At 27.6% G+C, this 11,974-nt stretch overlaps 2 protein-coding genes across 3 annotated transcripts; one reads left to right on the plus strand and one right to left on the minus strand.

The window, feature by feature from the left end:
• Positions 1-1,135: 1,135 nt before the first annotated feature.
• LOC122717135 lies at positions 1,136-7,400 on the plus strand. Of its 2 annotated transcripts, XM_043940905.1 has the most exons (5): positions 1,136-1,288; positions 1,582-1,771; positions 3,597-3,816; positions 4,058-4,355; positions 4,529-7,399. In XM_043940905.1, the coding sequence occupies exons 2-5, from the start codon at positions 1,679-1,681 to the stop codon at positions 6,039-6,041; spliced, it is 2,124 nt and encodes a 707-aa protein (XP_043796840.1). In that variant the 5' UTR covers positions 1,136-1,288; positions 1,582-1,678; the 3' UTR covers positions 6,042-7,399. The 2 variants fall into 2 exon arrangements, with proteins under 2 accessions (XP_043796840.1, XP_043796841.1); XM_043940906.1 differs by lacking the exons at positions 1,136-1,288; positions 3,597-3,816 and having other exon boundaries at positions 1,699-1,771; positions 4,529-7,400.
• A 1,896-nt stretch (positions 7,401-9,296) lies between these two features.
• On the minus strand, positions 9,297-11,382 carry LOC122717124 (dnaJ homolog shv). Its single transcript, XM_043940884.1, has 4 exons — positions 11,263-11,382; positions 10,526-10,910; positions 9,906-10,461; positions 9,297-9,847 (listed from the first exon to the last, which is right to left on the minus strand). The coding sequence occupies exons 1-4, from the start codon at positions 11,355-11,357 to the stop codon at positions 9,783-9,785; spliced, it is 1,101 nt and encodes a 366-aa protein (XP_043796819.1). The 5' UTR covers positions 11,358-11,382; the 3' UTR covers positions 9,297-9,782.
• Positions 11,383-11,974: the final 592 nt, after the last annotated feature.

Below are 11,974 nucleotides of genomic sequence, written 5' to 3' on the forward strand. Positions count from 1 at the left end.
CACTCGATTCAAACCCAGTTTCCCCCCATCTTCCCATCCCGTGTTTCAGATTCCACGCTAAGTTTCATTCGGCCAATTATATAAAATTGTCATCGGGCAACCTGTATATAATACATATATATATATACACACATACATGCATATATATATATATATGCATGAAGATGAAGATTGAACAAATGCGGTAACGTGACAAATGGTGATAGTGTTGGTGAATACGATTCCTCCTATATTTTTCGTACATGTCGTTCACGCGGTTCGGTGGATTTGATCGGTCTTGTCCTCGGTTTTCGTGCGGGGATTGAACGGAAGGGTGTTTCGCCAGTGGCAGGAAAATTGGACGAGAATGATGCGTCGAATCTGATTCTTTCGGAAAAAAAAAAAAAAAAAAAAAAACGGTGGAGAGATGGAGGGGATGATAAAGGATGGTAAGCGAAAGTGACAAGAAATTTGACTCGACAATCATCGCCATCCATCCTCATTTAAAATGCATCGAAACGTCAGTTTCGTTACGTTCAAGTGCGCAAAATTGAAATCTTCCTGATGTTGGACGACGTCGAATCAAGGCGTTTAGTGATCCGTTAAACTATGTCAAATTGAAAGATCGACGAATTATGCCGACACACATATAAATTATCATCAACTTCATATGAAGTCCACGGAGCGTTGCACAACTATTACAATACTGGTTAACACGCTTCGTATATATGTTTTTAATTTTTGTTTTTTTTAACCGAAAAATGTATTTGAAAAGTGTGGGGATATAAAGTGATTTTCGGTCACTGTAAAAATGTCTCGCAAACGTCTCTGATATACATCAACCACGATTGATTAATAAAAAAATATTATGGAACTGAAAATTTTCGATTTTTATATACAACAATAATGATAATAATAACGAAGTGTGTCGGAATTCGACTCAGCCTGAAATATCGATATACACATTTTTTTATCTTAACAAAAGAAATCTTTTTTAAAATCCGTGAAAAATCTAGATCAATCGTGCCTATCGTCGTAATATTGTTTCCAAGCAATTAAGTTGATTAAATTGGGAAAAAAATACTTTTGCCAATTTTTATTATCGATCACAAGACCACGCCTGAAAGTTAAATTTTATCGTTACAAATAATCTTGATTACGGGATGACGTAGAAGGAAAATTGGCGACAGAACAGTGATATATCAAGAATTCTGTGTACAATTTTATCAAACATGCCTAGACTTGGGATCATTTCGATAAAAGATGACGGTGAAAGTGAAGGAAGTGAAGGTGTCAAAAAAATCGATCGGTAAGCCGAATAATTATTTTTATATAATTTATATATATAATATATAACGAGAGATTTCAATTTTTCAATATCGTTGCGATAAATTAACGTAATAATACAAACTATTCTATTCTCTCCGTTAATTTCTCTCTTTTCTTTTCGTCTTCTTTTTTTTTATTTATTTTCCTTATTCATCCCGTGAATTATTTCTAATTTCTAATAATAATAAAATATTCAATAACAATTACATCACGTGTATATATATATATATATATATATATATATATACATATATACAATTTTAAATATTATAGTTCGAGAAGAAGAGCTTATCGTAAATTTCCATACATATCACGGTGAAGATACGATAACGATCGAAAATACCATTTGCGATAAAATTTACATCGGATAATGCATACACTCATACTCGCAGTATCTTTTAATCATTCGAAATCGACAAACGAAAAAGGTTCTCCTGGTATGTGCGATCAATCCCAAGACGAGGTAAGTCGTCGAAATGTTTCTCTCCTTTTCTTTCTTTCTTTTATTACGAAACGGAAAATACCCTCTAGCTAGCTTTAGCGAACCAAGGGAATCAAATTTCTTCTAGAAATTCGCCCGTTTCCGCATATCTGTTCTACATTCTCCTCGTCGCGAGTTCGTTCGTCGACGCGAGATTTAAACATTTCGTCGATGTTGTTTCCTTCGCATTCTATAAATACCAGGCGATCTTTTCGCAAACAATGAAATTTAAATTTTAAATAAATCGATAATCGAAGTTTTCCCCGAGCGAAACGAAATCGAACGCGATTCGAAGCTATTTATAATTAATCACAAGGGGATCACGATTTAGGGACGTAAAAAGTGAAATTTTTCGCAATTGAAAAAGTAAATTTTTTTGTGCGAGGATTGTTTCCCCGAGCGAAATGAAATCAAACTATTTATAATTAATGTGTCTAATTATAAAACTATTTATAATTAATCACAATTCAAATGAATTAGAACTAGTAAAAAGTAAAATTTTTCGCAGATTTTTTGATCGACGATTGTTTCACTCAAAAATCTCGATTTTTAGCGCAAAACGATAAACGCAACTAACGTACCGGTTTTCTTTTAAGAAATTAAGAGAAAAGTGATAAATTGGGGTAATTTTGCAAATTGTTTGTAAATATTGTTCGCGAATCTTGATATTCATCATTGATAACATTGATCATTGATCTATCATTTATCTTATTATTGGATGCAGTGATACGTCCAAAAAGAAAGCAATATCCTAAATTTTTTCGAACGATTCGCAAACTTTTTATAACTATCACTATTTTCGAGAATATTATTCGTATAACAACATTCATTAATTTATCAACTTCTTACACAGGTTCGTCGGTTGTGTTTATTATACATTTTCCTATTCTTAGAACGCAATTTGTAAAAAAATATCAAGCAATTGGCAACAATCGGGAATAGATAAGTAAACAAAAATACATTTTTTTGTGAACAAATAAGCATTTTTTTTTCTAGAAAATTTTCTATCGAAAATTAATTGAAGAAAATCAAAAAAAAAAAAAATCGATCTTTTAATCAGAATAAAAATTAATTTAAAATTCTCGATATCCAATAGCTACATGATTCGAAACCGTTAAGCCATTTAATATCTTAATCCTTTTTCTTTAGTTACATCCATTTGATTTATTTACTCGATTTATTTCGATCCTTAAAATTGCGAGATCGTTAATAAATAAATAAATAAATAAATAAAAATGTATCAGAAATAACATTTTCTATATGTATACAATTATTTTTACATGCATCTCATATTTTAACGTATATTATTTTATTATATTTTAATATATAAACGTATATTGATTTGTTATCTTTCCTTTTTTATAAACTAAAATAATATCGTTATCTTTCTACTTTTTGCTTTTCTCACATGCGATATATTTTATATTAGATTAGATTATAGATTTTACAATCATTTCAATAACAGCAGATATTCCGTTAAATTTTTTCCTTTTAAAATTATTCAATTTTTTTAATCTTTTGAAGAAACATTCAAAATAAATATATATATATATATATATTCTTTCAACTCCTAATATTTGCATGATAAAGCTATCTAATCTAAAGAATCTGTTCAAATTCTATCGAAAATGGGCGGAAAATGTACATAAATTATGTTTGATCAATTAATTATTTAAAACGATGATAAAACTCGTTAAGATAGCGAAACGATAAATTTATCTTATAAATTATTATTTTTCAAAGATGAAAAATTTAATAAAAATTATACCGATTATATTTATATCTAAAGAAAAATTTTTATGTTCAGGTTGTGTTTCGTGGTAGCAAAAGAGTGCTAAATAATGAACACAGCACTTTCAATTTCGAATTCAATAACAAAATATATACGAGTCATTTACGGTTACGAAAATGGTTGATAGGATTGCTGATCTTTTTGTTTGTCTCGCTAATTGTGATTAATACGTTCCACACGGATCAATTTCGAGTGATACGGTATGGAGCCATTGGAGTCAACGATACTTCACAAGGTATTTAAAAAAAAAAAAAAAAGAAAAAATAAAATAATTCCTCTATAAAAGTTCATATGTATTTAAATATTTTGAACGAACATTTCGTGTTTTGCAAATTATTGAACGGAACAGAAATATTGGAAAATTCTGTTTCGAACGCTTAATAACAGCGAGTTAAAAAAAAAAAATTATTTTTGAATATCGATAAACTTGAATAACAGTCAAATACTTGATCAATGCTTTTTTCCTTTATTTTCAGAAAATTACGTAGAATTGAAACCTTTCTTGGCTTCTATAACCAATTCTGGTTTCCTGGTCCGCAACAAAGGTTGCCGAATCCCAGATATGGATCCTTTCGACTCGGCGATCGTACAATACATTCAAAGGGAGAAACCACTTGTCTGCGAGCACGGAAATCATTTACCATTGGTCGATTCAAACGACACTGCATTGCACGTAAATCCAGACGCGATCAACCATTTTTACAACAATTCGGAGGAGATCGATTGCTGTTGGCGTCCGTTCTGGCGAATGAAAAACGAGGATAACGTTGTTACGTCAGTAAGACTGATCATTCTATCTCTATCTCTATCTCTACTATAATACTAATCTCTAAACTCGTATCAATCTCTTTTTATCAACTCGAAAAAATATCGTCTCTCGTTTAAAAATAAAAAAATTCAATTAATGCCATGATTCATTATTAATCCGAGTATTCGATGTATTACAGATATGGAAACGAATGTTTCAAATTCAAAAATTCAACGATTGTGAATACCGAATTCGTGAAGATCGAGTGTTCGCGCAATAACGAAGTGATATACAAGGATTATCACGCATTCGTGCCTCGTTTCCGATCAGTGGAAAAGAAATGCGAGAAAGTCAGAGCTGCCAATTCGAAAACCGAACATCTTAGCGTATTAATAATCGGCCTCGATTCGGTTTCCAGATTAAATTTTCATAGAATGATGCCGAAAACTGTCCATAAGTTAGAAGAGCTTGGAACGGTAGAATTGTTGGGCTATACCAAAGTGGCCGATAACACTTATCCGAATTTAGTACCTGTTCTGAGCGGGTTGTCCGCTGGCGAATTGCACGATTTGTGTTGGCAAAAGAAAGATAAAACATTTGATGAATGCCCCTTGATTTGGAAAAATTTTAGCGCGTCTGGTTATCGAACAGCTTTTGCCGAGGATGCTTGCGCCATGACCACGTTCAATTATTTGAAACGAGGCTTTCGAATCCAACCGACCGACTATTATCTCAGACCATTCTGCATAGCGTCCGAGAAGGATATCGGCAATACTCACAAGTTGAATGCGAATCTCTGCGTAGGGACCAGGAAAACGTTCGACAATTTGTTAACTTACACGAAGAAAATCGTCTCGCAATTCTCCGCGGATCCGTATTTTGCGATGATCTGGCAGGCTAGCTTAACCCATGATTTTTTCAATTATCCACAATTGGGCGACGAATCTTACTACAATTTGATCACGTATCTTTACAACGAACGATTGATGAACAAAACGGCATTGATAGTGATGAGCGATCATGGAATGAGATGGGGAAGTTTTCGGCAGACTTACCAAGGTAGAATGGAGGACAGTCTTCCTTTCGTGTTTCTCGTATTGCCCCATTGGTGGAGAGAAAAGTATCGAGTGGCTTGGACAAATTTACGAAGAAATACGCGGAGCTTAACTACAGCCTTTGATTTGCACGAAACTTTGATGGACATGATGAATCTCGAAAATCTAGAAGAATCACGTCTTAAGACTCGTTTAAGAACAATGCCGAAAGATAACAATTTGCCACGCGGGATCAGTTGGTTTTTGCCGATTCCTGACTATAGGACGTGCACAATGGCGGGTATTGCCAGCCATTGGTGTATGTGTCACAACAGTTATGATGTTTCTGCGCAGGACGAGAATCTCAGAGATAAGGCGATGTTTTTGGTCTCGGAATTAAATAACATGTTGAAGAAATTCGTGCAATGCGCGATTTTGAAACTGAAAGAAATTAAAGCCGCGAAAGCGTGGAGGGACGAGGATGAGCAAAGTCTCATAGATTATACGATCACGGTTGAAACGGAACCTGGTAACGCGATATTCGAGGGCACGATACGGTACAGAAGCGAGAACAAGACTAACAAGTTGGTAGGATCGGTTAGTAGATTGAACGCATATGGGAAACAGAGTGCCTGTGTCGATGAATTCAATATGAGGCTATATTGTTATTGTTTATAAGTTTCAATTTGTTCGATATTTTTTATCATTTTTCTTTCTCCCTCTGAAGAACTTTCTCTTTAAAAAAAAAAAAAAAAACAACTTTACTCAGGATTTCGGTAGTATTGAATGAAGTTAGTACGATAGCCAGTATACTGGTACAAAAAAAAATCACACTGTGATAAAATACTTACTTTAAATATGTAATGATAATTCACGGCAATTTCGTGCTTAACAAATGAAGTGTCAACTAATGATAATATTATTATTTCTATTATTATCATTATTTTCTCCATGATTTATTTTCGATGAAAATTCGTTCGATGCCAAATCATATTAAATATCGTTCAGTTATTATTATTATTATTTATATTTTCATTCCTGTGCTTTGTTACGATCTTTTCAGAGAATTTGTTCTTGTTTCTTATATTAATACAAATGATCGATAATCGATACCAATATTAGCACTATTGATATTATTTTATTTTTTATTTTTTAGAATTATTTTATATCTCTTGATAATGATAATAATTATTATTATTATTATTGTTATCATTATTATTTTTTCATTATGTATAATATAAAATATACATTAGTAATTAATGCACAAATAAATAATAAATATAGTATAAGTGTATCTGATGCGGTGCAACGATTATTATAGTGATATTATAGTGAATTCAAACCTAATCATGATAGTATTGATATAAAGGTGTTGATATTAACACGTTCAAGTATTTAAACACGTTAAGTGCCGCGCTTTCGGTGTGACTTTCCGTTCAAGCTATGATGCATATATTGTCATTTGTTTAGAAATATCAGCGGCTTGAATGGAAAGTTCAATATAGGAATACATATGTGAGTATATACAATGAGGTTCATGCGCTTTTCAATATGTTAAAATTGTGTGCATTGCATGCATGCATTTGGTCTCTACTTCACTATCCTATGTATATTATGCATTGCTAAGAAGAAATTTCCCGATGACTTTTCGAGATGATACAAGAGCTAAAAAAAATATTTTATATGTATCATATATTGCTGAAAAGAATGTGAATTTAATTGATTTCAGATTGATTTCCGGATAGACGAAACAATTATAAAAATAGATACGAGTATTGGTCAAAAATCTTCTATCAATAAATTACATTATCATATATTAATATTGTATGGTAATAAGTGAAAATACAAAATATTATTTTCCTTGCTTTTAGCAAATACAACATTTTGATATAATTTTCTAGCAATGCATAATCGTACATAAATAAGTATGAAATTTTAATTATAAAATTTCCATTTTTATTTTAAATGGTTTATTAAAAAAGATAAGATAAATCTTTAAGCAAGGATTATATTCCAAAAAATTAAAAATTATTTTTTCAATAAAATTACACATTTAAAAAAAAATAATTAAACAAAGATCGCTTCATACATCTTTCATACAATAAGTTTTACAAAATTCAAATTAAAATATCTTATAAATTATATAAATTTTTGTTTGTAAAATAGATTAATATCTTTTTATAAAGAACAGTGTACTGCATCGATTGATTAAAAATTATATTATTCTGTTTAAAAAAAACAAAAAATTAATCTTCATATAATTTTTATGTCTGTAAAGAAATTATTAATATAAGGTTATGCTTTTAAATTATTATTTTATTCATCCTTTATATAAATTAAAATATGATAAAGATTTTCATATTTGGAAAACTATTTTTTTTTTTTATGAAATATAATATCATATATCATATTTCCCTTTTTTTAGTAAACCATTTATGATTGTAATAATAAATATCGAAAACGTAAGTATTATTATTTATATGCAATATAATTAAAGATGTAATTTTTTTAAGTTATTTATTTATTAAAGTAAAAATAATTTTAATTTATTTATTATATATTTTTTAATTTATTATTATATATTATTATTATATATTTTTTAATTTATTTAAGTAAAAAAACAAGAATGTTTTTTTTTTACGTTGGATTAAAGTGCGAATGTTTTTAAATATATTTTTAAATATAATATATTAAATGTATTTTTGTTAAATACACTGTGATCAACTTTAAATTAAATTTAAGAAACAATTCTGAAATAGCACATCAGGAGAATAGAGAAGGGAGTCTTTCTTTATTTAAATAGGATATGTATTCATTTCTATTATTATATCGCAAAATAATTATAAATGTAAAATTTATTTAATTTTATTTTAAACATCTAATTATATACTCAAAATTAAATATTTAAAAATATGACAATGAATTTTTTTACAGTTCTTTATATGATGTAAAGACATGTAAAATCATATCAAATCTTAAAATGTCCAGAATATCATTTGATGTTTCATTATAAAGTTAATATTTTAATTATATGAGGTATAACTTAAAGATAATTTAAATATAAATTTTTTATAATTTTTTTTATAAATTTAAAAATTTTTTTATAATTAATTTTATATATTGAATGACAAGTTAAAAACACTTGTTGAATAAAATTGATTTTGCTTTCAAAAGATATAATAATTTATAAATTTACAAGCTTTGAATTGAATCGTTAATTTTTTTTTCAATTTATTTATAAAAGAAAATATATTGCAATTTATCTATTCGTGATTTTCAACAAAATTTCTAAAAGTTTCATTAACAATATTTGTATTCATTCAATTTTTTTTTAAATTCTATTTAAATTTAATTAAAATATAAATTAAGAAAGTAATATTATTTGATATACTTACATATATTTTTCAATAGTCTGCAATTCATAAAAAAAAAATGTTTCATGATTTTTGTTATGTTTATATAATAATGTTTTCTTAATTAATGTTTTCTAATTGTACAAAATCATATTTATATTTATTCGGAGTTTAAACACAAAGATATAAAAATTTAAATGAATTCATTTAAAATTTTTAAACACTAATTTTTAATATAATTTTTTTAATATAATTATAATGGATTGGTGATATATTTGTAACAGTCATATAAACTGAAACTAATAAAAAATATAAATATGTATATTAAAATTATGATAAAGATACAAAAATTATTATTTATCTATAATCTTCTTTTTATAAGAAGATATTTAATTAATTACTCAATAAAACAATATAATATATGTATCTAATAAAAAAATTGTATTTTAATTTTTGTAAATGGAATGTACACAAAGGTACTGAAAAAAACTTTTGTAAAATATAATGTAATGTATAATTTAATATAAAAAATTTTTTAATAAAAATCTGAAATGGAAGTTAAATAATTGAATAATTCTTATTTGTTATAGACGTTGGATGATGTTTTACATTTTATTGCAAATAATATCAATAGAAAAATTGTAATACAATATTTTGCTAGTTGTTATTAAATCATGATTAGTGAGTATGTCTCACTTTTTAAATGCAAAATTTTTTTATGTAAAACACTCATACATTACCCACGCATATTAAACATAAAATAATTTATTTTGTTAAATAAAATGCTCAACCATTGCTGATGTTTATGTAAGTAATTGATAATAATATACACATATATATATGACCAGTCTCTTATAATAAAAAAGGAAGTACATGTACTTGCAATGGTTATTGTGTTTGCTACATGTATTCACTTCAACTGACTTAGTAATTGGTTACCAAACCTGTTGGTATCCACTTTTTAAAGAAGTGAAAACACTACTTGGTGTAGATACACACAAGTCAACACACGCATTTTAGTTGTATGCACTCTTATCACCTTGTACATGTATTGCATTTAAAGTTCTTAACTTCCACTTATTCCATTATAAATTCGATTTACAGAGTCTTGTTGGAGTAGATTTTTTATTTCTGAAAGAAAAACAAAAAAAAAAACAATTGGAAAATTATACGCTTAATAATAATTTACCTTCTTTCTGTATATCTGTGAATTCCGTTTCAGGGAATGCAACATCAAATGTAATATACAAAGTGCCATGAAGATTGTTATTCTCATAATTAGGCATTCCTTCTCCTTTTTTTCTAATACGAGCTCCTGGTTTAGTTACTTTATCCCTTTGAATAGTCACTTTATGACCATCCAAATGTTCTATGTCCATTTTAAAACCTATTAAAGCATCTTGCATAGATATAGTAATATTTGTATACAGATCATCACCGATTCTTTCAAAAACTGGATGTGGTTGTGTTCGTATCTTTAAAATTAAATCTCCAGGTTCTCCATCTAAATGTGGTTCACCTTCTGCTGTAAATTTAGTTTCTTGGCCATCTACCATTCCTGGTTCAACTTCAACCTCTAATATACGTTCCTCAGTAACAAATTTAACATTTGGACATTCTGAACAAACCGATTGTTGCATCATTTGAAATCTTCCATTTCCTAAATTGCGAGTAACCAATTCTTGTCTACAATTACATTTCCTTGTTCCTTTTGCAGCCTTCATTACTGGCTTATTTCTTGTTATCTAAAAAAAATTTACAATTTTTTTTTACATATTCTAATTTTTTTAAATAAATAAAAAATTTTACCTCTATGAAATTTCCACTATATAATTCTTCTAAAGTGACTACTAAATCCATTATAATATTAGAACCCTTAGGTGTTTCTTGCTGATGATGAGATTCTCCACCAAAGTGAAAGCCAAAATCACCAAAAAAACTTGCAAATGGATCAGCATTATTCATCATACCATCTTTTTTTAAACATTCTTCTCCACATTTATCATACATTTCTCTCTTTTCATTATCTGATAGTACTTCATAAGCTGCACCCAGATCTTGAAATTTTTGAGATGCATTTGGATCATCTTTATTTTTATCAGGATGCAATTCTTTTGCTAACTTTCTGTATGCCTTTTTTATTGCATGTTGGCTTGCTGTTGATGATATGCCTAAAATGGCATAAAAATCTCTTCTGCAAAAATTTCAATCTTATTAAAATTTATTATATATTACAAATATATGAAATTAAAATTTGGAAATTAAGAAATTAAGAAATTATTCAACATCAAATGTCTATGTATGTACATGTGTATTATTATAAAAACATATCATATAAATAATAAAAAAAATAATATTATTTAATAAAAATATTTAAAAATTCTATTATTTATTGTTTTTCAAAAAATTTATTGTATGCATTTCATATTAATAGCTTTTATAAATGGTTAACAAAATAAGAGGTTATAAAGTCATCATGTGGCAAATATTTTTACAAATATAAAAATAATAAATTTTATAAATAAAAAGAAAGTTTTTTTACGTACCCTGCTACAGTAAGAACCACACATATTATTAAATTTATGAAAAGAGACCAAATCAATTTTATCGCTGCCATTCTAGCAGACGTTACAACAAACATCGGAGCTTAGATGTGGGTATTCCTGATTGGTGCATCGAATTCAATTTATCTGATTTTGATCGACAATAAACGACTTTTTAGGCGTATACATATTTAGCGAAAATATTTAGATTTCACTCATATCAATTAAAAGTAATTGGTCGAATTTAATTCTTATATTTTAAAATTAATTTCATATATCAAGTAAGATTTGAATAAATTTAATTTTTAATGTTTAGTTTCATTTAACTTTCATTTTTATTAGTTAAATAAATATTAACAATCAACAGGTGGGATATTACATAAAATTGTTCTAAAATTATTTCGTTTTGAAAAATTATTTAGTTATAGAATTAACATTAAAAAAATATTTAATATTTATTTGATCTTGATTACCGTTAATAATTTAAATGCATATGTATTCTAACTTTCATGAAGTAATCAACAAAATATTAATATAATAAAAATTAAATATATTATTGTATAAATATATACGTATTTATACATACAAGTATTACATTTTATTTAATATAATGAAAAAATTATTAGTATTTTATTATCTTTATATTGAAAATCAGACTTAATAATAAAAATTTATCCCCTCTCTTTTAATTTAGTAAAATGATCATGTGATAGTA

This window comes from Apis laboriosa, unplaced genomic scaffold (assembly GCF_014066325.1).
Source record: "Apis laboriosa isolate Shangri-la unplaced genomic scaffold, ASM1406632v1 scaffold4_cov146, whole genome shotgun sequence".
Lineage (NCBI taxonomy): Eukaryota > Metazoa > Arthropoda > Insecta > Hymenoptera > Apidae > Apis > Apis laboriosa.